General features: G+C 46.3%; 1 protein-coding gene across 2 annotated transcripts in view; it reads left to right on the top strand.

Annotated features, from left to right (window-relative positions):
• The window catches only part of LOC147706878 (uncharacterized), a 542,740-nt gene that overhangs the window by 359,099 nt on the left and 159,948 nt on the right, over window positions 1-23,693 (top strand). Inside the window, exon 4 of one of the 2 annotated variants that reach the window (XM_086926108.1) lies at window positions 8,568-8,621. In XM_086926108.1, coding sequence (XP_086782234.1) covers window positions 8,568-8,621 — 54 coding nt within the window. The remainder of the gene's footprint in view (window positions 1-8,567; window positions 8,622-23,693) is intronic. The other variant, XM_086926107.1, reaches the window with a different exon arrangement.

The following is a 23,693-nucleotide window of genomic DNA, read 5'->3' as shown; positions in this document are numbered from 1 at the left end:
GCGCTTGCGGGCTTTTTCACTTGGTCCTGCAGCTTCCTGGGACCTTGTTGTTTTATTTCCACTCCTGTATAGGCACTGCAGGGTGTGGCTCCTGGAGCTCAGTGCTCTGCCTCCTCCAACATAAAAACGTCTTTTGGAAACATAACTCTTTCACTAATTGCAGATCACGATATGTCTTGTATGGCATCAGTGCCCATGCAATCTTCTATATACTGGCAAGACCAACCAGGAGGTCCGAACACGAATTACGCAGCACAAATCAAGAATAAAGATGAAGGTACTCACTGCAACACTGGTAAACTATTGGCACACTATGGCCCATAAAGAATTTGATTTAAAATTGACAGTGATCTCAAAGGTCGAAAGAGATCAAAGAGGTGGTGATTTGGATAGGAAATTATCTAGAAGAGAAGCAATGCTTATCTTGAAATTCAACACTGCAGTTGAAGGTCTGAACCAAATGTCAGAATTATATAAGCTTAATTAATTCCACACCATGCCTGAGCCGAAGTAGCTACTAGACAACTCGATATATTCATGAAACATATACGTCCCTTCCAGTCATTCCTGGGACTTTCTCCATGCAGTGGTTTACGCATACTAACTCCTCCCAAAACCACACCGAGTTTTAGTTTATGGTACGACATGGCACCACCTCCAAAGAACAGTCCGAACCACATCTCCCTTGATGCATTTTGAAGATTGTGATATCCACTCAGCCTTTCCAACCTTTGATTTCATCAGGATTCGAGAATTAGATTAGACAAACATGATGAGGAATACAGACATTTATATTTGCGTAACCTCCCCCAAAACAGCATTTGCTTGCACAGCTCTAATCAGCCCGTGAGTTTTTTTCCCATCGAGAGAGGCGCTCAGGAAAACTACGGTTCCCAGAAGCCTGACTCCCAGAAGCCCACGGTAAACAGGATATTGCCATACAACCAACAACGGCATTCCGGGGTTGTGCCAACAACGGGTCTAGGACAGACACTGCGTCGCTGAAAGCGCTCTTGAAATCGAGGTAAGAATCTCTGCGTACTCAGCGCCTTGCTTTCCCAACCTGTCTTTCGTTACGGAGCCAAGCGCACAATTTCTCACCACCATTTATATTCATTGACAGGTCCCCGATTCATTCCCGGTTCCTCGCAAGCTTCGCCTAATGATCTGATCACCAAGTAAGCTCTTCTCTATCTGAATCAGATCAGACAAAATCCGCTTGCTAGATATCACTTCCGCACCAAGCCCCCCTTTGTTCCAACAGATCTTCCACTCAAAGTCCACTCAGAAGCCATGTAAGTAGGAATGGTTTTCACTCGTGTGATGTTGATAAATGTGGTTTGGCACAAATAGGTCAGTGACTGGGTTTATTTATTTATTTTTTCCAGTTGTCCACGCCCAGTTTTCTTATTAAATAGGGCACACTCCTATCCAAGGAAAGAGGCAGAATATGAAAGGGGTAGCTTGTTCATACATGTATTCCTTCACATCTAGTGACAGATCTAATTTCTCTCCTCTACAGCCATGAGGTCCTGATGAGAACCTCCCCCGCCCCCACCAGCTAGGGGTTCGAAACTCGTAGACCGCCTATCTACACCTTAAGATTACAGTTTAGTAGACAATCATTGATATGTTAAATAATCACTAAATCATCCAAAAAGTATCTTTGGTGTAAATTAATTGTTTTTTGCGATATTCAATTGTAAATAGTGACATGTGGATGTGTGGTATGTTTGAGAGTGTGAGATTGGAGTGTTAATGTTGATCAACAACGTATGAAAGTTATTTTGGCAGTGTGTATTTTATGAAATTGTCATTTTTATGAAATTGTTTTTTGTATTGTGTGTTCTCTATATATTTTGTGTAATTTGGTGAATCATAACTAACAAAAAAATTTCGAGAATTTATGAAAAATAAGTGATTTATTCTGACTGACCGTCAAAACTCACACCTAGTTTAACTCTTTTTGTGTAGAAACCAAAGGTCTGATAAGATAAGTAGAAGTTACAGTATTGGCATTTGTTCAGTTGCTTTTCCTCCTGAATCCAGCTCTGTGCTCTGAATGATGCATGGACAGGGCTAGAAAATTCCACTCGACCACTCGCATAGTCGAGCTAAATTTAACACGGTCGAGCTGTTTTTAGGTCTTACTCTCCCTTTCTGGCGAGTAGGAAAACAAACTTTTGTCCTCTGTATGTGAAAACGGAGCAAATGTGACAAGATAATAAGATTTAAAGGCATTTTTATTGCTCACAAAGTTAATGAGCAATAAAGATGCCTTTAAATCTTGGTATCTTGGTATCTTGTTATCTTGTCACATTTGCTCCCCTTTCAAAGACGGAGGTCGAATAGGCTGCAGTTAGGTTGAGGAAATTTTTTAGGGTACTAGTCCTGCAGGACTAGTACCATTTTTAGGATTTTTCAAGCCCTGAGGGAGCAGGATACTTCCTGGTAGTGATGTCATCATTGGGCTCCAAATGCGAATTCACATTTTTGCGATCTCGCAATGTGCGAGATCGCTATTTGCGAGATCGGTAATTGCGAATTCGCAATTGGGCTGTTGGAAACGGCCGATTTTGCGATTTTGGGGGGATTTCTGCAGAGTTGCATTTGGTGATTGCGGGTGCGAATCGCAAATATTTTGCGAGTTTTATGTATCATCCCATTTCTACGAATTCTTAATAGCGATTCGTTATTTTTCGCTATTTAGGATTCGCAGAATGGATGCTTGATGAATCTATAGGTTAGTTGCTGCTTATTTATCTCATGCAACTAACAACCATTGAGAAAGCCAATAGTCCTGACTTGTTGTAGGTATAATGTTACTTGTATCATACATCTGAATGCAATTACAGACACGGCAAAATACAAGTCAGGTGGCACACTATGCTAAGCACAGATTTTTCACTTACATGTTTTAAGCCATGCCCCTAATTACATTGGCCATGCCCCTTCGAGAGACCTCCTACTTAAAGCCCTGGGGACACTGATGGATTTCCCTGAACCCTGTGTTTGTGTCGAGAACCCTGGAGCATTGATGCTCATGGACTGGGATGGTTTCCCATCAGGACACCCCACTGGCCCCTCTCAGCCAGTGATAAGAACTGCGCCCCAGTGGAGTGGTGGCCGCAGATGGCCGGGCAGGTGGGGAAGCCTATTGCTCGGCCCAGTTATTTGCCCTCGCAAAGGCACAGAGGGATTAGATTTGTTCAATGATAGGTAAACGAGCTTTGAGGAATGAACAATAGAGGCAAAACCTCCTCAAAGTAAAAGTAATTAAGCTATAGGTACATTTATTTTAACCTATACCTGAGAATCGTGGTTGTGTAGCTTTGAATAGTCTGACAGTGCTCAGAATCATTAGCAAGCGAGTGATTTCAATAATGAATGTTGGGGCCAATCAATAAAAGAAGTTGTACATCTCCTCCTCCTCTTTCTTCTTTCTAATTCTTTCTTCTTTTTTCTTCTTCTTATTTCTTCCTCGAGTAGGGCAGGGAGTTGACTGGGTGCTAACCTTTACGGTGAGGTACATTAAGGGCTGATTGCAAACTCTTTAACAGGATCTGATTGAGACCAAGTGGGATAGATGCGCTGCGGTTTGTACGTCATTAAGACAGGTCGTTCCCTGCTGCGCCCTGACCTGGGCCCAGCTTGCCCAAGGCCGTCCCTGCACATAAGTGACCAGGTACAGCCCTCTGGCTTTTCTTTTCAAACTCACTAACACAGGTACACTCGTCTAGAAGTGGCCGTCACTGCACATCTCCACAAAATCAATCAAAATTCGGCCTGACCGCGCAACCGTTTGGAAAGTAATCCCTGAATGTCCTGCCGCGCAATAAGAATGGTGCGGCTATATGAATGACAACGAACTCGAACAAAAAACAAGACTTTTTCTTGCAACCTCAGCTTAGATTGATCCAGTTAGTGCTGGTCCATTTGTTATAGTGAATACACGTTTAAGGTTTTGTGAATCTCAAATTTTGTGCTATGCGGGTGTTGATTTTCGTAAAATTCAGTGCAGAGTTCCCTGTGGCAGAAACCCCTCCCAGGCATTCGAGTTCACCCCTTTCTTCAGGGGACAACAGTTTGTAGTGCATAAAAGGCTGCAGTTTATTTCGAAACATGGATCATAGATTTGGCAACTTAATGGTTCAAGACCCATGTTTGGCTGTTGTATCTCACACTTATCCATACAAACATTGTTCCAATGGCTTTATCTCCATTTCTGGATGACAGCACTGACCCTGTTCGATGGCCCCATTTTGCAGGTGTCTCTGGATTCTGCAGGTTCTAGGCTTCCCTTGCTACCGACCTTGTGGGCGGCTGTCCTACTCGGCCCAGGCTGCAAGTGACGTTCTGCTTCCCTGGACCCTTGCTGACCACTCGCCTGCTCCCTGTGTCTCTGCTGTGTGACATCCCAAGGACAATGTCTAAGCACCTCATCTATTCTGGCTGTCGTGTGCTGTCACCTGCTCACCATTGTCCCTGCCATGAGGCATCCCAAGGACACTGTTTGAGCAGTTCTTCTACCCAGGTTACTCTTTCCTCTGTGTCTCTTTCTGTGCTGCCTCCACCTTGCCCTTCTCCACTGTCCTTACGGTTGTGACAACTGTATTTCTTTATTGTGGTGGATTCCAAGGCGATGAGGTGTTTATCAGCTGTGGCCAAGAGGGGGGCGTCTCTGTGCTCTTTTGACCTCCTTGGCCTCCACGCCCTCCGTACTCTATTGGGCGGTTCATGATTTCAAAAGGTGCGCCCAGTCTTTGCATCTATTTTTGTGGGCTTTTACCTGCAGTGCTTCCAGTGTTCCTTCTGCCAGTGGGGGTTTCCTGCGGGCCCCTTATAGGTCTTGCTTTGCCTCCCTGGCCTGCGTTGTTTCGCCTTCATTGGATCCCACTTGTTGAATGTTTTGCCCTTTTAAGTTGGTAGAGGGTTCCCTCACCAAGAGGTCTTGAGAAGCTCTTTGCTTTGCTCTCAGCTTGTCTAGATGAAGGGTCTGTTCTCTACTTCACCCAGCCTAAGATTCTACTGTGCTGTGAATGAAGCCGTGCAGCGCGTTAGGGGAGTGATTGCGGCAGATAACTTCTTCCCATGGTCACTGTGTGATTTAAGATGGGAGGGTCGGTGCACAACATTTGAAATAGTGTGCAGTCTTGCGAGTCCGTTATGGCAAGCTCCCCCTTAAATCACCGCGTGGTGCCAATAGTCGTTCCTTGTGGAGGAAAGTGGGACCATGGAGGAGGTGAACCCTTGCTCCCCTAAGCAATGACTCCAATTCCGCCTTACACAGTGACCACTCAGGAGGCGTCAATTTCAGCTAGAGGTATTTTGCACCCGAAGGAGGAACATTTGAGATTTTAAGGTCCACTCTGCTCAGGGAACCCTGTATGTCCTCGTTCCCCGAGCAGCAGCAGGCTTACAGGGCCACATGAGTACCCACACAGCTAGGCCCTGTGTTTCAGCAGTAGTTGGACCTGCGGGGTGGGGGAACTGTGGAAAAACAATGCCTTATGACCTGGATCTTCCATTGACCTACCTTAACCCTCTTAATGAGGGTACGAGTGGAGTACGGGTCTGACGAGAGGGGAGGCTGGACCAACTGGTGTCCGGGCCCACTAGTCCTGCCCGAGGATGCCAACAATATGATCTTATGGGGTGTGATCTGTGTTGGTCACGTAGTCCCCTGAGCAGCGACGCTGCAGGAAGTAATTACCTGGTTACCGGTTCAGTAAATGTAAGAACTCTGTAGTAAGCTGAAGGTTGTACTTACTTGATTATCTCGTATGCAACTTTTTCTTGCTCTTGGGCCTGCTCCTAACCGCATGTAAATTATTATGCCAATATTATGTGGTTTTTCAAGATCAGTAAGGTATGTTCTGTGGCTTCATTTTGAACAACTTGTACCATTCAATCTTTTATATTGTGAAGTAAAACTAAGTTACGTCCTATCTTTGAGGACCACAAACTTGTCAAGTGTCCTTCCTTCCTAATATGTGGAGTATAAGTATGGGATCCACGACATTACACTAGTGTGCATACAACTAATTTGTACATGTATTTATTTTAATTTGGTGTCCAGGCGGCAGAAGGGGCATCTTTACCTTTTTGCACCTTGCACCCCAGCTTGAAGGTGCACCACGGCGCAAACTGGAAAAGTGTGCCCTATCTGTAATAGGGCCCCTGGCATTTAAAGGTTGGTGACCTACCTTCTAATATAGTTGATGCTGCTAATATTGGATGATAGACTTCATAGATAGTATCGCTATTAGTATGAGCATTGGCAAAGCCAGCGGGACTGGCTTGCATTTTGAGACCTGACTAAAACATTAAAGAAAAGCCTGATGCAGTGAATACAAAACAAAAAGAACTGCTTTCTGTATACAGTGCATCTGTGAAATCAACAGTGTAATGTGTGTTGAGTCAGTGTGCCTTTGGGATGTACAGTAGTCACTCATGAATGGCAATACAAACACTCTTTTGGTGAAGGAATAATACATCCAACAACCAGTAGCATCGTGTGTGACCGAAATGCTCTTCTGCGTGAGTCCACTCCTTAGAGAACTAGTATTAATAGGTGAGCAGATATCTGCGTTGTCAAGGCAGACCTAAAAATCATATTGCACATGTAGGTCATCGAGGAACCTCACATAGAGGAGGCTTTCAGGACACCCAAGTGTAACTAAACTGAACAAAATAGACACACATGTCCTTCAATTACATTAGGAAAAACACAAAACGTGTTCAATATTGGCGCGAGCGAAGAAACTGGAGGGGGGGGGTGCATATGTGAACAAGGGGGATTTCCAGATGTTGTAATTAATGTTCCTGTTTCTTACTAGAACCGATTTTAGGGTAAGTCGGAAGTAACAAACAGTCAATTATTAGGAATTCCTTGGGTATGGAATATCCCAGCTGTGCCTTTTAAAGTGCCCATGCTTCACTCCCTAAAATAATGTTATTTATGTGCTGAGCACTCTAATGGCTGTGTGCTTCTTTGTCAAGGCATACATTCAAGGGGAAATGCACATGTCGAACTGCTCTTGGCCTGGATGATGCAGAACTATTGTACCAGCCTGATAATCTGACTGCCTCTTAATGTATTCTCAACGTAAGCAAAATCATCACCTTTACCACAAAGACACTGCAAATAGAATGTTCTGGTTTTGAAGAAATGGCGGTGGTAACGTCTATCTGAGTGGTTTAGGGCTGTCATTTTCTAAAAGTGCTGTCCAGTTTGGCGACCTGATGTAGCCTTCTCCCTGTATGTGCCGGACATACAATGTTTGGAGTTTTACAGCTGGTAAGATAGGTTGGTGGGATGAGCTCTCACCGCAGGGCATTCAGAGGCGGCAAGTTCACATTCCAGACATTTGTCAAGACTGAATACCATTGTCATGTACTGAGTTCTTAAGAGAAATTTTAAATAGTACTTTACAAATAGGTCTAATTTGGGATCTCTGGCCAAGAACATTTTCCAAATGGAACTTTGTCTGGCACATCATTTTTCATTTCAGTAAAACTAACTTGCTCTTCCAACCTCCCTCCCTTGCAATATGTCGCTCAAAGTTGTCCTACACACTTATGTGTGCGGTCATCACACACTGTGACTTCCACACAGGGTCCACAAGAGCAAGGGGCACAAGGACAGGTGACGACGAAGGTAGAATATGTAGAACAGGCGGAATAATAACACTCTAGAAATATGTGTAATGAGCTCACAAACAACCACACGCTGGCCTCGGTCCTCCAAATCTCTGCTTCGGCAAAGAAGAAGCAGATATCTGAAAATTCAAAACAAATCTGCTTTATGACTAACCTAGATGTACCCCATGGAAGAGCAACTTTCCAGCTACCTATAAGAGTTCCCCAGGACCCCACGGATTTGTAGATAGCCCACTGTCCCAGACACAAGTTATTCAAAGGACCTGAAACTAAATAAGTACTGCAAACCACACCACAAAAACAATCAATGGCGTACTCGGTGCATACAGGCTAGGCTGGCAGATCCCAAAACCCACTCGTACTTATGGAATACGGTGCTCTAAAATGACATCATCTATACATGTACTTGTCAAGGGTGGGGCTATACACCTACCTGCCCCATTGCAGATTGCAGATGACCGCAAGCCTTCTAAAGTACCTTTATGATAAAAATCAAGTAACGGTGCACTATCTTCTGCTCACACCAGAGCCTAGAAATATTTGCTATAGCGGGCAGACCAGAGGTCAAGGAATCCAGAGCTGACAGATGCCTCCTTGTTCTGAGCCCACAAGGGCATGCTTTCGCTTTTCCTGAGAGGAATGAATGTGTGTACCATCTTGGTGCTTTGCAAAGATTTGTTCTGTTCAGTTAGGTTTTGACAAACCAGTAGACCTGGAAGCAGACCACATATATTTCTTGTTCAGTTGGAGACCCCTGGTCCACATGCTCTACACCTGGTGATCTCTGCATTGGGCGTTCAGATGCACGGCTGTAGTGTCTGCTTTTTGAGTGTGTGCTGTGGATATGAAGTTGCTCTTGCTCTTCCAAGCATGCTTTTTTAACCAAACTTAAAATTCTGTTTCAGAAGATGCTGCTCAAGAAGAACTGCGGCGCCAAGACGAGAGTTTTTAAAATTAGAGTAAGTTCTCTTATATCCGTCCTCGTTTATTCATTTGTTTTTCTCTCTCCTAACATTGCGCAGCCAGTCTGGGTCTGTCGTGTTTCCCTGAATTTTCCAAGTTTTTTATTAAATCTATGTAACAATTTAAATATGCAAACCAATCAGAATATTCATAGAAACGCTCAAAGGAATTTCATTATGCATACGTTGACAAAAATATTAGAATCTAATTACTACTGATAGCATTTTAAGGGCTGTACCGAAGAGTATGTATGCAGTGCTGGAGTGTGAGGCCTTGATGTTGTGCATGTACTACAACTGGCCTGTTAACTAGCTGGCTTACCTTGTTAGTTACAAGCAAAACTATGGAGTGAATGCAGAACAATGCAAACACGTACCCTCAGTCACAGATCTGATTTTAATCCATGGTTTTTTTGCTCACAACCCCACCCCAGTGTAGACCCAGCCATATGCAAATCAGTCTTGACTCTGCTCCTCATGGGAACAGGCCAACCTGAACTGCCGTCGGTCGTTTGAAGTGTTGGATAGAAAAGGGCACAATGTCGCGGTAGAAAGATGGAAAATGAATAACCTGAAATGTATCATTCTTCAAGAAGTTCGGGAACAAAAACATCGGACCACAGTGGAAAGTCCCTCAAAAAGAGCCTGAGAGGGATACCCTCTGACCGTACACTTACTCTCATCAGAGCTGGTTTAGGTCTTGTGGTGGACGCCGTCTCGCGTTCCGTTACGCTCATTAGCATTTCCTATGCTGTTCCCTTGCGGGCCATTACCGTATCCGTTATTGGGATGTTTTTTCTGACAAATGGGTATAAAATACTATATTTACCAGAATTTGATTAGGGGACTGGTAATCTCCACCTGAATTTTACACATTAGAGTTGCCTTTCACTGTGTAGATCAGGGTATTTTTGGTCCTGAAGAATTGCCGCTTGATCTTTTAGACAAATCTCAGGAGAGAAACATGTTGACCCACTAAAAATTCAGTTTACTATCTAAGATCATTATATTCTCTGATAGCGAATCACCATTTTTAATTAAACAAGCAAGCTCATTCATTAATCCCTTGACCTTGAGTCTCATTCGTTCTATTTTAATACACTTATTTGCTCTTTCACTTCTGCTATCACCAATCTACACTACTAGCCCACACAGCCACACACCCTCACCTCATCAAACTGCAGTCTGTCAAACGAATTCCGGCAATGAGCTCCTTCATGGGTGCCCATCAGGCATTGCAGCGCCGGCCGAATGAGGAACTTGCCCAATGATGAAGCATAACATCCACTTGAGTGTGTGAGGGCTCTTACTCCTAATGGAGCACCTTCCAATTTTAGCAAAAAAACTTACCTGTATACACTTTTCCCCATTTCTTTCTAAGGAACTGAATAATCTTGTTGGATTATGTACATTTTGTTGCACTAGCTGGGCGGGGGAAGAGAAGATCAAGAAATAGAAGGGAGTGGACCATAGCAGCTTCCACATCGGACCTCACCAGGGAGAACCACATTCGCTCAGACACAGACTGTGGCCAGGATTACAGCTGCAAAGTTGATAACCAGTCTTGGTTGAGGGCTATCCTAGCCACCTCAGAAGTTGAAGCTTTATGACTAGAAGGGTTGTTAGATATAGTGTTGCACATGCAGCAAGTTTGCTTTCAAGTTCTGAATAAAGTAAACATAACTACCATCTTAGGCTTCCTCTTCGATGCGGAATCTGTCTGCATATTGGTGTGTTCTTTTCATCGCCCGTTTCAGCGATTACAGCCTGAGTCCACAGGGTCCTCAAAACAAATGCCTTCTGCTGGATCTTTGAAAAAAACAAAAACCCAGTTGGTGTTGGTTTATGTCCGAGAAAGTCAAGCTTGCTGAGAGGCAAGCAACCTCACATGTATGCTCCCTCCAGATATAAAACTTCCATACTTGAGCTCTCACATTTTAAATCGGCCTGGGCGGAGTTCGTGGGGTTCTGCTATGCAGAACTCTGCGAAGGCGCAACTCTGTGCAATCTAATTCTTATTTCGTTAATTAAGGCACAAAAATAAACGTGATGATAAAACTATTATTTTTGTTTAATTTTTAGACATTCCCTATGTATTGTATGACTGGGAGTGATTGTTCTTTGAGATATACTATGTATTTTCGGTTTTTGTCCTGTTTTTGTTTGCATATGTTTTGAACCTTCTGGAGCTCTAAAATCTATGTACATGTTTTTGATATAAAACGTGTATACTCTAATATAAAAAACAAACAAAACATTTTTACTTTTGAAATATAAATTATGAAAAGAATCGGCCTGATTTATGATTTTCTATATTGTAAACGTACTGTTCCCATATTAACTTACATTGAAGAAGTTTTTAATTTCTTTTTTTATTTTCCGAGTATCCTTCCATGGAAACATCTCCATATTTATTGGTTGTTCAGGTACCATCTTCTGTTTTTGAACACTGCGAAGTGACCAAAGAATTTCACCTCGCTATGAGGAGTTCCGCAAGCAGCAGAGTGCTTTAGGTTGTGCCGTTCGTGCTGATTTTTTATTGCTGGGTGTTGGTCCTGCTGGAAAATCAACACGAATGACACCATGTGCAGCGCAAGAGGGCTCTGCTTCTTTCTGCTGCTCGAGTAGATGTTCTACTTGAGCGGCAACTCCTTCAACTCGCACGGAAGGTTTCTCAATGCGAGAGGTAGCGCCAATCCGCGACTGCTCGCATTGAGAAATCTAGCCAGGAGGTGGTTTGGAGTAAGATTTTCCTCGCTCGCCAACTTAACAAATCACAGAACAGAGTTTTTCAGAGCTATGCAGAGCATGGAGTGGGAAAACTCTTACCTCCGCGACCGGAGCGGAATTTAACGCCCAGACCTAATTTTAAAGAGATCCCAGTCTTCAGAATCAATCACTTCCTGTGTCTCAGTGACTTAGTAATTTAAATAAACAGAATTGGTGAAATAGGTGGGTGATATTAAGCTGGGATTTTTCCCAATCATATTTTATTCAGGGTACATTGCTGCTGGCCATGAGCAGGCTTCACAGCATTGGTGACTTCAAACAGGGCTTTGTAGAGTTGAAATAAAAGCTAGCTATACCTTCATGCTTTATTAGAACATTGGAATGTTGGGAGTTCTATTGTGAACAATGGAGTGCTCTGGGCTTATAATGGCTGGCATAAGCCTGGAGCTCCAACAATCCAATGTTTCTTTGTTCACAGCTCTGGCTGTGAACAAAGGCTTCAGGGAACCTGAGGGCATTCCAATCCCCTCACGCTCCCAAAAGGCTTTGTTTTTTTTGTTGGAACATTCTGTCCTCTAGTGGCAGAATGTTCATATAGCCTTATAGCCCTTCGTAGATGGGCTATACCGCTATTAAAGTCCCTCTCCCTTGTTAAAGGCCCTCGCCTTCGGCTCGGGCCTTTAACGCTGGAGAGGGCCTTTAATAGCTGGTATAGCCCTCTGCGGCGGGCTATAAGGCTATATGAAAGACGCTGATTTTAAATAGTATTGGTTAGTCTTGCAGTTGCTGTTTCTGAGCTGGGTAAACTGTTGCTTCAATGCCTGCTGTTTGTTTGGGTTTATAATCTCACCTTAAACATGGTAGGGCCATGGACGTCATTTCATCAATATGCCAGTGGCAGCAACATCACACACACTTTCAGACCCATTGACATCACAAGTGAGTCTCCTTGGCCCATAATCAGCCTATTTGTTGTGGAGTGCGTCGGGGCAAAATGTTGTGGAGTGCGTCGGGGCAAAATGTTGTTTATGCTGCCTCAATCTCACATAGTTTCTGGCATTCTGCCCTACAATACAAAAGATTATGCCAATAATCCCACGTCAAATAACTGAGATTTCAGTTGGTGAAAAATCTTTTTGTGGGAGCATGGGTCGACGAGAACAAACCAAACGCGTGCGACTGTTCGCGCCATGTGCATTCTGCGCTTTGTTTGCAGCATGGATTGTGCCAAAATGGACATGAGGAATCCTGTTGTGCTAATCAACAATATAGAGCACAGTGCTGGATCAGCTTCCCACTTAATACGTAATTTTTTCTGCATTTTTTGTAATTTCAGAAAAGGAAATTATGTGATTTCACCACGGCTTATGGATGAGGAGTTAGGGGAAGGGCAAGCAGGGCCGGACAGGCCTTTAATTCCACCAGGCATTTCCCTAGTGGGCTGGGGCCCTTAGAGTGCACGTTTGAAAGCCTACCGCTGCTCCTAGAGTTTCTGTCACTTTGCCCAGCTCCGAGAGGTTAATTACAGCAGGCACAGGAGGCTACTGGAGAGAGCAAGGGAGAGCGAGGGGGAGAGAAGAGAGAGAAACCGACCAGAGAGAGAAGAGAGAGAGGAGAGAAGATGCAGGAAGAGACAATGGATGGATGGAAAGAGACAGATGGGGGGAGGAGTGGAAGGGAGCAGGGCTGGCTTGAGCATTTTTCCTTTTGTTTCCCCAGTCTGGCCACGAGGGCAAGGAGTGGAAACTTCATCCTTAAATACTTCTTGGAACCCTGTTTTCTTTCTGGTCCTGCCCTTGCCCTCTTGACTCGCGAGACCGGGAGAAGCAAGGAAAGTGCCAGAGATACCACAGTGCAGCCCATGGGTTGCAGTCGGTGCCACTGGTGATCCCCAGATTGACATCAATGTTGGTGGAGCTCTGTTGAATAATAATGTGCACACATTTTGTTAGCATTCATTGTCACTCTAGCTGTGTAGCTGGGCACCCAGCCATGTTTTGATTATGACATACTACAGACAGAAATTCGAGGGCTGTGGCAGTTGCTAGCTACTAAATCCTATGAAATAACAATATGGTGTTTTCTAATGAAACCTCAAGAAGGTGTTGGAGACAAAAAACAGGGCCTGCAGTAGGGAAATGCAGAACGGGGTCCAGCTTCAGTATTGGGTTGGGGTGATGAGGTCAGGAGAACAGGTGACGCCCCCCCCCCCCCACACTGTCTCCTGGGATGTAATACATAGGCACCATGCATTGAGCAGACCAGAAACCCGTAAGCACATAACTGTATTGAATTGTAAGCCTCTTTTACTCTGCCCTTTCCTGCTATGTTTTAGGATCCTTTCCCTGTAGATCATTGTGGGTTGTATTTAGTACTTGACGCGTCACTCTGATTAGAAGCCGACACTCTTTCTATTTGGCATTTAAGTATGGGGTCTCCATAAAAGTACCTCTGGAAATAGCCATAAAAACAGATACAATAGTTGGGTTTCTTCAGAATACTAATTATTAAAAATAGCTTAGTGGCAAAAATGGCAAAGGAAAAATATTGCATTCAAGCATGCTTTACTTAAAGTGAGTTAACCGTGCTACATATATATCTTCTTTTTTTTTTACTCCAGGCACAGGCTACTTAAATTCGCCTACCAACCATTGCATTAAGGATGTGTACACACTTAGCAGCCTTTCCTCTCCCCTCCATGTTTTCTTTTAATGTGTTTGCTTCTTCAACGACTGAGTAGCTGCAATTGCAACCACGCACTCCTGTCCATTTAAAGCGGTCTTCTTTATTTTTTTATGTCTTCATTCACCGCTCTAAGATGGGCGTCCACTATCTTGGAAACTAATTAAAAGAAAATAATGGCCATTGCGGCATCATGACACACGTGAGGATGCAAGATCATGTCCCACTACCACTTTCCTCCTAGTCCCTTGAACACCTGGTGTCTCACCCTCTCCTAAGCAACAGATGTATTGAATACATGCTTACTATGAGCTATGAAAATGAAGAGCACACCATGCACGTGGAGTTTGTTGCAAACATCTTTTTAATTACTTTAATGCATGTCACTTTCAAAGCCAGCACTGTGATTTGAACTGTGCGGTAAAACCCAAATGACAACTCCTCTTAACCTATGCTAATTCTCTTACTGACAGTAAATTAATAATGCCAAAAATACAATTGATCTCTTTGGCTTGGTTGCTGGAGCGGGGGTGGGGCCCGTCCAGAAGCGAGCAGAGACTTCCAAGCTCTCGCCTCCCTCCCTGGCAGACCTGCCTTTGGCTCTCAAGGGTCCAGTCACGTGACCGCTGCCTGACGTCAGGCGCTAAGAAAAGCCATCACGTCACCTGTTTTGCCACCGCTGGTAAATCCCACTGGTGTCAACGGGGACGATGCGCTGCGGGCTCCTGCTGCTGTTCACCCAAACCTACACAGAGCTCATTAACTCGCTGCCACTTTTAGGCCCTCTGGGGCAGCATTAAATGCCGAATTACCCTCCCCCAGGTGCCACCAAGGTCAGGGCGGAGATCCCGCCACTGTGCAAAGTGACGTGTGTTTTTTTTCACTTCCCTGCTCGGAAGAGTTCCAGAATTGAAGTTTCCTAACTTAGGGCCAGAAGCATCAAAGGGTTTTGCCCATTCTATGTCTATGGGAAAATGTGTTCATGTATATGGCCATTAATCTGTGGAGTGCGTGCACAAATTGCAACCACTTAAGAAGCCCCCACGCTCCTCAGGGTGGAAGTGCAAAGTTATCTGAACCGCTGAGGGGTCACTCTCTCTTGGTGTGCCTTCAACACATGGCCGTCGTCCTGTGCGCTGAGGGGGTCACTCTCTCTTGGTGTGCCTTCAACACATGGCCGTCGTCCTGTGCGCTGAGGGGGTCACTCTCTCTTGGTGTGCCTTCAACACATGGCCGTCGTCCTGTGCACTGAGGGGGTCACTCTCTCTTGGTGTGCCTTCAACACATGCCCGGCCTCCGGGGCGCTGAGAGGCCACTCTCTCTTGGTGTGCCTTCAACACATGCCCGGCCTCCGGGGCGCTGAGAGGCCACTCTCTCTTGGTGTGCCTTCAAAACACACCTGGGGCGCTGAGGGGTCACTCTCTCTTGGTGTGCCTTCAGCACATGGCCGTCGTCCTGTGCGCTGAGGGGTCACTCTCTCTTGGTGTGCCTTCAACACATGGCCGTCGTCCTGTGCGCTGAGGGGTCACTCTCTCTTGGTGTGCCTTCAACACATGCCCGGCCTCCGGGGCGCTGAGAGGCCACTCTCTCTTGGTGTGCCTTCAAAACACACCTGGGGCGCTGAGGGGTCACTCTCTCTTGGTGTGCCTTCAACACACACTGGGGCGCTGAGGGAGTCACTCTCTCTGGGTGTGCCTTCAACACACACCTGGGGCGCTGAAGGTCACTCTCTCTTGGTGTGCCTTCAACACACACCCAGCCTCCAGGGTGCTGAGGGGTCACTCTCTCTTGGTGTGCCTTCAACACACACCGGGGCGCTGAGGGAGTCACTCTCTCTGGGTGTGCCTTCAACACACACCTGGGGCGCTGAGGGTCACTCTCTCTTGGTGTGCCTTCAACACACACCCGGCCTCTGGGGTGCTGAGGGGTCACTCTCTCTTGGTGTGCCTTCAACACATGCCCGGCCTCCGGGGCGCTGAGAGGCCACTCTCTCTTGGTGTGCCTTCAACACATGGCCGTCGTCCTGTGCGCTGAGGGGTCACTCTCTCTTGGTGTGCCTTCAACACACACCCGGCCTCCGGGGCGCTGAGTGGGTCACTCTCTTTTGGTGTGCCTTCAACACACACCTGGGGTGCTGAGGGGTCACTCTCTTTTGGTGTGCCTTCAACACACACCTGGCCTCTGGGGCGCTGAGGGGTTACTCTCTCTTGGTCTGCCTTCAACATACACCTGGGGCGCTGAGGGAAAGGTGACCAACCGTCCTTAATTTTCACGGACCGGCAGTTATTTCAGTATGATGTCTGTAAGGTGCCCGTAATTTGGGGTCCACAAATTACGGATGCCTTTCAGACATCATACTAAAATCAAATTGGGAAATTTGAGGAAGGTATGCTGTTCCCCTGCGAGAGCCTTCATAAGTTTAAAAGTTTTCACTCTGGGCCTCTTGCTCTTATCTTTTAACCCCTTGGCCGTGGCGGTAATTCAGTCGCGGCCCTGGGGAGGAGGGGGGTCGCGCGGCGCCGCCATGCTTGTGACGGAACTATGCCGCCACGAGCCACGAGCGGGCTGTGCTCATGATGGCGTGGTTCCGTCACGGCTCCCACCACTCACTAATTCGCCCGCACAGGCGGGGAATCAGTGCCACGTGGGCGGAGCGGCCGCGACATGACGGAACCACGCCGTCATGAGCACACGCCACCCGTGGCTCGTGGCGGTGTGGTTCCGTCACCAGCATGGAAGGGGTCAAATTGAAGAGGCTGCCTGCAGCCGCCCCTCCCAGACCTCAGCAGACTGAGTGGCCCATTGTCACTCTTAGAATGCAGCTGATTAGCACTTACAGAATAACATTGGGCACTATTGTAGTGACAGCATGTGGTGAGTCTTCTCCTGCATCACTAGGGCAAGGCATTCTGCTTTTGTCTTGGCGCCATGCTGGAGAAAATAAAATTAAAATAACTGTCCGAGGCAGAGCAATCATTTATGCAAAACCTTCATCAATAAGTCATTTACCACTTTGTCAAGGTGGATATTGGTGAAGGGTAGACGTGATAACCTCTTTTAAAATAGTATTCCGTTCAGTTTCTGATGTCCCTGAAAATATTATCCCTTAATAAATATAAGGTGCAAGGTAAAAGAATTCTGAGTAAAAATGAATACAATAGGCTATTCAGCGAAGTGAGTCTTAATATAATGGAACTGGAGCAGCGTTTTCACTGTACATTTAAAAGTAAGATTTAAACATACAAATAAAAAAATACTACTTGATGTTTGTTACATTAGCACAAATCTTGATTGCAGAAAGGGCCTGATGTTGCTTTGCAAAGCTGCACGCATACTGAAAAACTGAAGTGCACGATTGTCTCAACCTTATATAACCTTATTTTGACTTTTACTTATTTTGGTCGTCTATTTACTTACTTATATATTATTGCGCGACCTCCTCTGATATGTCTGTAAAACGTATGTTTTGTTCCAAATTTTTGTTCCGAATTTTGACCTTGTGTCCTGAATTTTTGTACTAAACGTCCTGAATTTGCACCCATGGCAGTTAGTCATACTAGCGGAGGGGTCACTCTCTGTGTGCCTCCAACGCACACCTGGTCTCTGTGGCGCTGAGGAGTCGTCACTCTCTTCAACACACGCCAGGCCTCTGGATCTGCTATGTCCCCGACTGCATTCCGGGTGCCACAGACTCCTCCAGGTCATGACTTTTGTGTATTGCAGGCAGGCGGGCAACTAGAGCCAAATTTCGGGGGGGCGGGGGGGGGGGGGGGGGAGCTAATTCTTCCAACCTTAGACAGAGGGGCTGTAAGAAGGGGTGGACACACAACAAAAGCCACATTTACAAGTAAATGGTCTTTTAAAGACCTGTTAAGTACTCGGGTGCGGCTGCAATTATATGCTCGTCGCCCGCTAAGCTGTCTCCGCCCGGGCTGACACACATGAGGGGGTGTTTGGGGGGGCTGAAGCCCCATGAGCCCAATGGGTGTTGCGCACCTGATTGCAGGGCAGGGTTTTAAGAGGGCCGGGTCCTGTCGGTGCTGAGACGGGTCCCTAATAAGTTGTCTATTTTTGCTCTCGCCCTTGGCATAAAACACTATGACCTTGGCGAGAGACCACCAGCCTTTGATGGAACCTCTAATATGGAGGCAGCTGCTATGTTATGTTTGCAGGCACAATCATGAACTGTGATCAGGGACACTGGAATCATGCGGCAGGGGAGGGTCAAATTATGTGGCAGGTTTGAGCAAATCGTGCGGCACATTTTGTGGCAGTATGATCTCATTATTTTGTCTTTTTTTTTTTAGCTTGTTAACATTCTGAGCATTAGTTGCATCTCATTAGGGCCAGTTTAACACCCAAATATAGCAGTAAGCTACAGAATGGTGACCAGTCAACTTTCGCGAAGGGCTTTCCACTGTGCGGCAACACACGTCACTGCGTTTTCAGTAACTTTTGAACCGTTTGAGCTAGAAAAAAAACAATTTTGTTAGAATCTGCAAATGATGTGGCAGATGATGGAATATGTAGCAAATGCAGCAAATCTACAACTATGCGAAAAATTGCAGCCTGCTGCACAATCTCATAATTTCGGTTGCCCTGGCTATGATGACTCTGAAAGCGCACATCACGAATCTGCAAGGGGCAGTGGGCAGAGCACGGGCTCTATATGTAACACAGAGGCAGTGATTAGCTGATGGCACATTTTCAGTCGATCAGACTAAAAAGAGTGATGTAAAAGGGATAATGAAAGCATTCTGTGAAAACCTTTCATTTTCCGCAGTTCCTGTGATAGCATTCTCTACAGCTGTTGCAAAGTTCTGTTGGGTGTTTGTTTCTTTTTTATTTCAAGTAAATTGTACTCTGTTACTTTGAAACTATTGACTCCAATGTGCTGTTTCCCTGAAACACAGACCCATGGGACTTTATCAATGGAAATGCATACAGGTTCCTACCCTCTCACACTCTATCATGAATCCTTTGTCTCTCTGGCTGCCTTGCACCCTGGTGGCTCACTATCAATGCCCTTGGGCTTTAGTATGCAGTTTTTTTTTTTGTTTTTTTTTAATTTTATCTAAAAAACTATTTCTGAATTGTGCAACACCGGATTCTAGTGCCCTCTATTAGACTCTTGTTTACAGTGGCCACGCCCCTTTGCTGGAGCCCTAGTTGTGTCAGGGTCATGCCCCTTTTAATGGCCACGATTAAGAGGTGTAGAGCGGATGCTGAAGGCAGTGTGACTTTCTCACAGTTCCAGTCAGTGGGTCTAAAGGTGTTTAAAATACATGGTCATCCAATCCGTAGCTTTTCTCCAGAAGACATACACACACAGACACACACATTGACAAAGCCAATAGTCCTGACTGGTTTTAGGTGTACCTCAGTTGCTGTATTATCAGGACCCCTGGAATTATGCGGCAGAGGGGCACCAAATTATGCATCAGTTTACTGAATTATATGGCAAAAAAAGGCAAATAATGCGGCAAAATGAGCCACATTTTCTGATAGTATTACTTGATTATTTTGTGTATTTTTCACATGGTAATACTGTCTGGGTAAAAATTGCACTTCATAAGTACCAATTTAACAACCAAATACAAAAAAAGCAACTGAAAGTTGACCAGTTAACCTCTATGAAGGGCTGATCACTACTCAAAAAATCGTCACCAGATTTTTTTTATAACTTTTGATCTATTTGAGCTGCAAACTATTTTTTGGGGTGATAAAATCTGCAGATTATGCAGCAGATGTTGGATTATGTGGCAAATATAATATTATGTTAAAAAAAAGTTGCAGCCACAGAATTGCATAATTCCATTGTCTCTGGAAGCAATAACAAACCTCAGAGAATCTAAAATATTGGTTGGGTGTCACACTGGGAATAACTACACAGGCCATGCCTCTTTTAAAGACCCTTCACTTTTTCATCCCACTTAAAGCCCTGGATACAGCCAAATCCACGGGGACCTGACTGCATTTGAGGACAATGCTCGGGCTGCGGGGTCCCATCTGCTATCTTGCACACCTTGTCGGCCTTCATTGGTTGCTTGAACAAGCATTTACAATGCAACGAGCTATTCACATTGTAAATTACAATTTGTTTTTATGTGTTGGTTTTGAAAACAGATAAAAAAATGACATTGTCATTTACAATGCCAATAGCTTAATCTCGCGCAAATGCGAGCATTTGTACACACACAGAGAGACACACACACACGCACAGCCCCACACACACACACACACACACACAAAGCCACACACACAGAGCCACACACACGCACACAGCCGCACACACACAAAGCCACACACACACACAGAGCCACACACATACAGAGCCACACACATACAGAGCCACAAACTCACACGCAACCAGAGCCACACAAACACACCCGGAGCCACACAAACACACCCGGAGCCACACAAACACACCCGGAGCCACACACACACACACACCCAGAGCCACACACACCCAGAGCCACACACACCCAGAGCCACACACACCCAGAGCCACACACACCCAGAGCCACACACACCCAGAGCCACACACACACAGAGCCACACACACACACAGCCACACACACACACACACACACACAGAGCCACACACACACAGAGCCACAGACACACAGAGCCACATACACAGACACACTGCCACACACTCAGCCACACACACACTCAGCCACACACACACACAGAGCCACACACACACAGAGCCCCCTCCCACACACACACACAGCCACACACCCATACACAGAGCATAATTCCAAGAGCCAATGTAGTTTAAAAATTACTTGTGAAGCATCCGGGGCACGTGGAGGCGCTGACAGCTCATTTGCTACTGTGCGCCCGGGAGTCCATCACTGGGTGCTGAGGTAAACCCCCTGCGTCACGAGGCCGCCAGCGACCTAAATAAAGCCCCACTACTCCCAGGCCCGCCCTTCCTGTCACACACTGAAAACATTTTAAAGCATTTTATCAGATCATGTCACAAAGAGGTGTGCGGGGAGGAGGAGACTTTTTTTGGTAAATGAGTGCTCAGTTTAAAAGGGAATGAAGAACCTTTGACCATAGATTGGTGATGACCTATATCGGAAAATCTATGAAGCCGATAGATGTTGCTTGTAGGTAAATCCATGTCACTGAAATACATAATGTTTAATGAAATCTGCATGAACTGTAGGATGATTTATTCTAGGTTGTGTAACCAAAGACTCAATTTTATAAAAGATTAACCTGGAGTACTGTTTTAGAGCGCAGCCAACATTCACAAGTAATGGCATGTACTGTTAACCACTAAATTCTTAACCATCTAACCTGAGCACATCTTCCAACTGCATCATTGTAATGACGGAAAGGAACACATAGCTTCTGAAGAGTGAGATCCTTCAGGTATTTGGTGGCTTTACGGAATTGCATACCCTTGATGGCTTGAGCAGTTTCATGGGTGTTCGAGAAAAAAAATGTAAAAAGGCATGTTTACTCTAGAAATAAGAGAGAGCGAGCTAAAGACTCTGGTCTGTGAAATGTAAATGTATTCCTTATATAAACTGCAGCAGTTGTTCCGACAGCCGACAGGGTCCCCCTTCTGGACAAGCGTTCCCACCCATCCACAATGAAACAGGTACCTCACACAGGCGGGGGTGGAGGAGGCTCCGGCACATTTCACACCTTCCCTCTACCTCCTCAACGCACAAAACAGCATCCCAACAATGGGCAAGGCTTCCGAAGGTGACACGTCTGCACGATCACATGTGCACGGGAGATGAGTAGAGGGTGCGCAGCTAAAAGATAGGGGGGGTCAGTTTTGGGGGAGGCAACATGTGGAAGGAAATAACTACAACAGTCTGTGGTGACGACTAACGGAAAATAATAAATCATCAGGCACTGCAGCAAAGCAACAGTCTGATTTTTTTTTTTTTTTACAGGGGGTGCGGGAGGGCACACTCCCCACTCAGTTCACTTCTGTCACTCAGGTAACAAGTTAGAATGGGTCAGGGAGGGGATGGGGGAGCCCCCACAAGAGATCGGCGGTGACTAAGGAACTGCGATGAGGCCAGTGAAGTGTGGCGAGTGGGGACCATGAGGATACAGGGGCTGCCCACGGGGTGACAGGTAACAAGTTTGTGGCTGTGCCCCGCGGTGGGCAGGGCATGGGTGGTCCGGGGCTGCGGTGGGAGGCTTGGGGAGCGGGCGATTCAGCGTTGTGCTAATGAGATGCATTACAGTCCAGAGGAGGCAGCCGCCAGGCGGCGAGGGAGCAATTAACAGTACAGCAACAGCACTGCGGGAGGAGCGGCCACTTTACATTCACTTTCCCTCACTCTGGCCAGGCCAGGCCCTCCAGCGAACCCCGTGGGCCCCCCAGCTGCCCTCGGTCTATCACCCCTCTCACAGTTATTCCGCCTGGGCTCGCCTCCTTTCTGCGCTTACACCTGGGGCCATCCGCCATGATCCTCTCGCTGGTGTCTAAATGCTGCCAGAGTCACCTCCCTCCTTCCCTCTGCCCCCTCTCCCATCACTGCACCTGGTTTACGACAGTCATTTTACGACATCACCTTCCCTACACCTAGCCAGACGTGCCTGCCTGGGAAGCCTGTTGCCAGGGGAGACGCTGGTTTGCGGTTGCGGGAGTGGGGGCCAAGGGAGGCTGCCCAGGTGGGGCTGGCCAGGCTCGGCATTTCCACGGCGAGGCAGGGCTGCGGCAGCCACGGAGCGGCTCCTGGGGCAGACGTTCGTGTAAAGGTGCTGCCTCTCAGGCAGGCAGGCTGGACCCTTGTCGACGCCGTGGCTGCATCCAGGCAGGATGAATCTTTTAGTTAGCAATGTGGTCACGCTGTCGTCCACAGGATGGCAATACTTTGAGTCTGTACCAAGCACGATTACTTGTTCCTGTGCAGGCTGAGTTTCTGCCAGTAGTCTTTAAAATTACCAGGCGGCTTAAAACAGACAGTATACATACCGGAAGGGACACACGCTGCTGCTCTATTTGTGCCCAGTGCCTCATTACACAGTAGAGCCACACCGAGGATACCATGTCTTACTCACCTCAGGCCGCACAGGACGAGAAAGCGGAGCACGCCTGGTGCGGCATGACGACTTCAAAATATCGAGAGATCTCGATTGGCCGCAAACAACAAGCCCTTACCCAAAGGAAGAAAAAAAAGGGCGTAAAAGGTTTCTTATCTTCTTTATGGGGCCATCTGTTGGACCCATAAAGAAGATAAGAAAGCTTTTACGCCAGCAGTAAGTCAAGGAACCCAGTCTGAAAAGGACGGGGCTTAAAGAGAAAGAAGAACGTCACTAGGGCCTCTTCTCCAATGGCTGGGCACCGTTTAACATGAACGGTGATGCCAGCCAATGGAAAAGAGGGGCGGGGCGTAACCTCGCTAGTGAAACTTACTGAATCTCATGAAATCTCGTCAGCTCGACTGCGTATGTGCGCAGTCTTACGCTAGCCGAGACCTAAAAAGGGACAACTTGTGGGCAGCCCTGCATGGCTGCACCCAGAGGGAATGGGAACTCAAAGCAGACATTTGCAATTTTCTCGGACCAGCCCCTGGGGAAGTACTGTCTTACCCTAGGAGGCTGGAAACTCTTGGTTGCTGCTTTTATTACTGGGGGCCGATATAGCAGCACCGCTACAGAACTGACCCCGAG

The sequence above is a fragment of the Lissotriton vulgaris genome, chromosome 6 (assembly GCF_964263255.1).
Source record: "Lissotriton vulgaris chromosome 6, aLisVul1.2, whole genome shotgun sequence".
NCBI classification, from domain to species: Eukaryota; Metazoa; Chordata; class Amphibia; order Caudata; family Salamandridae; genus Lissotriton; species Lissotriton vulgaris.
The sequence above is the reverse complement of the archived record's forward strand: the minus strand, read 5'-3'. Positions and strand labels throughout refer to the sequence as shown.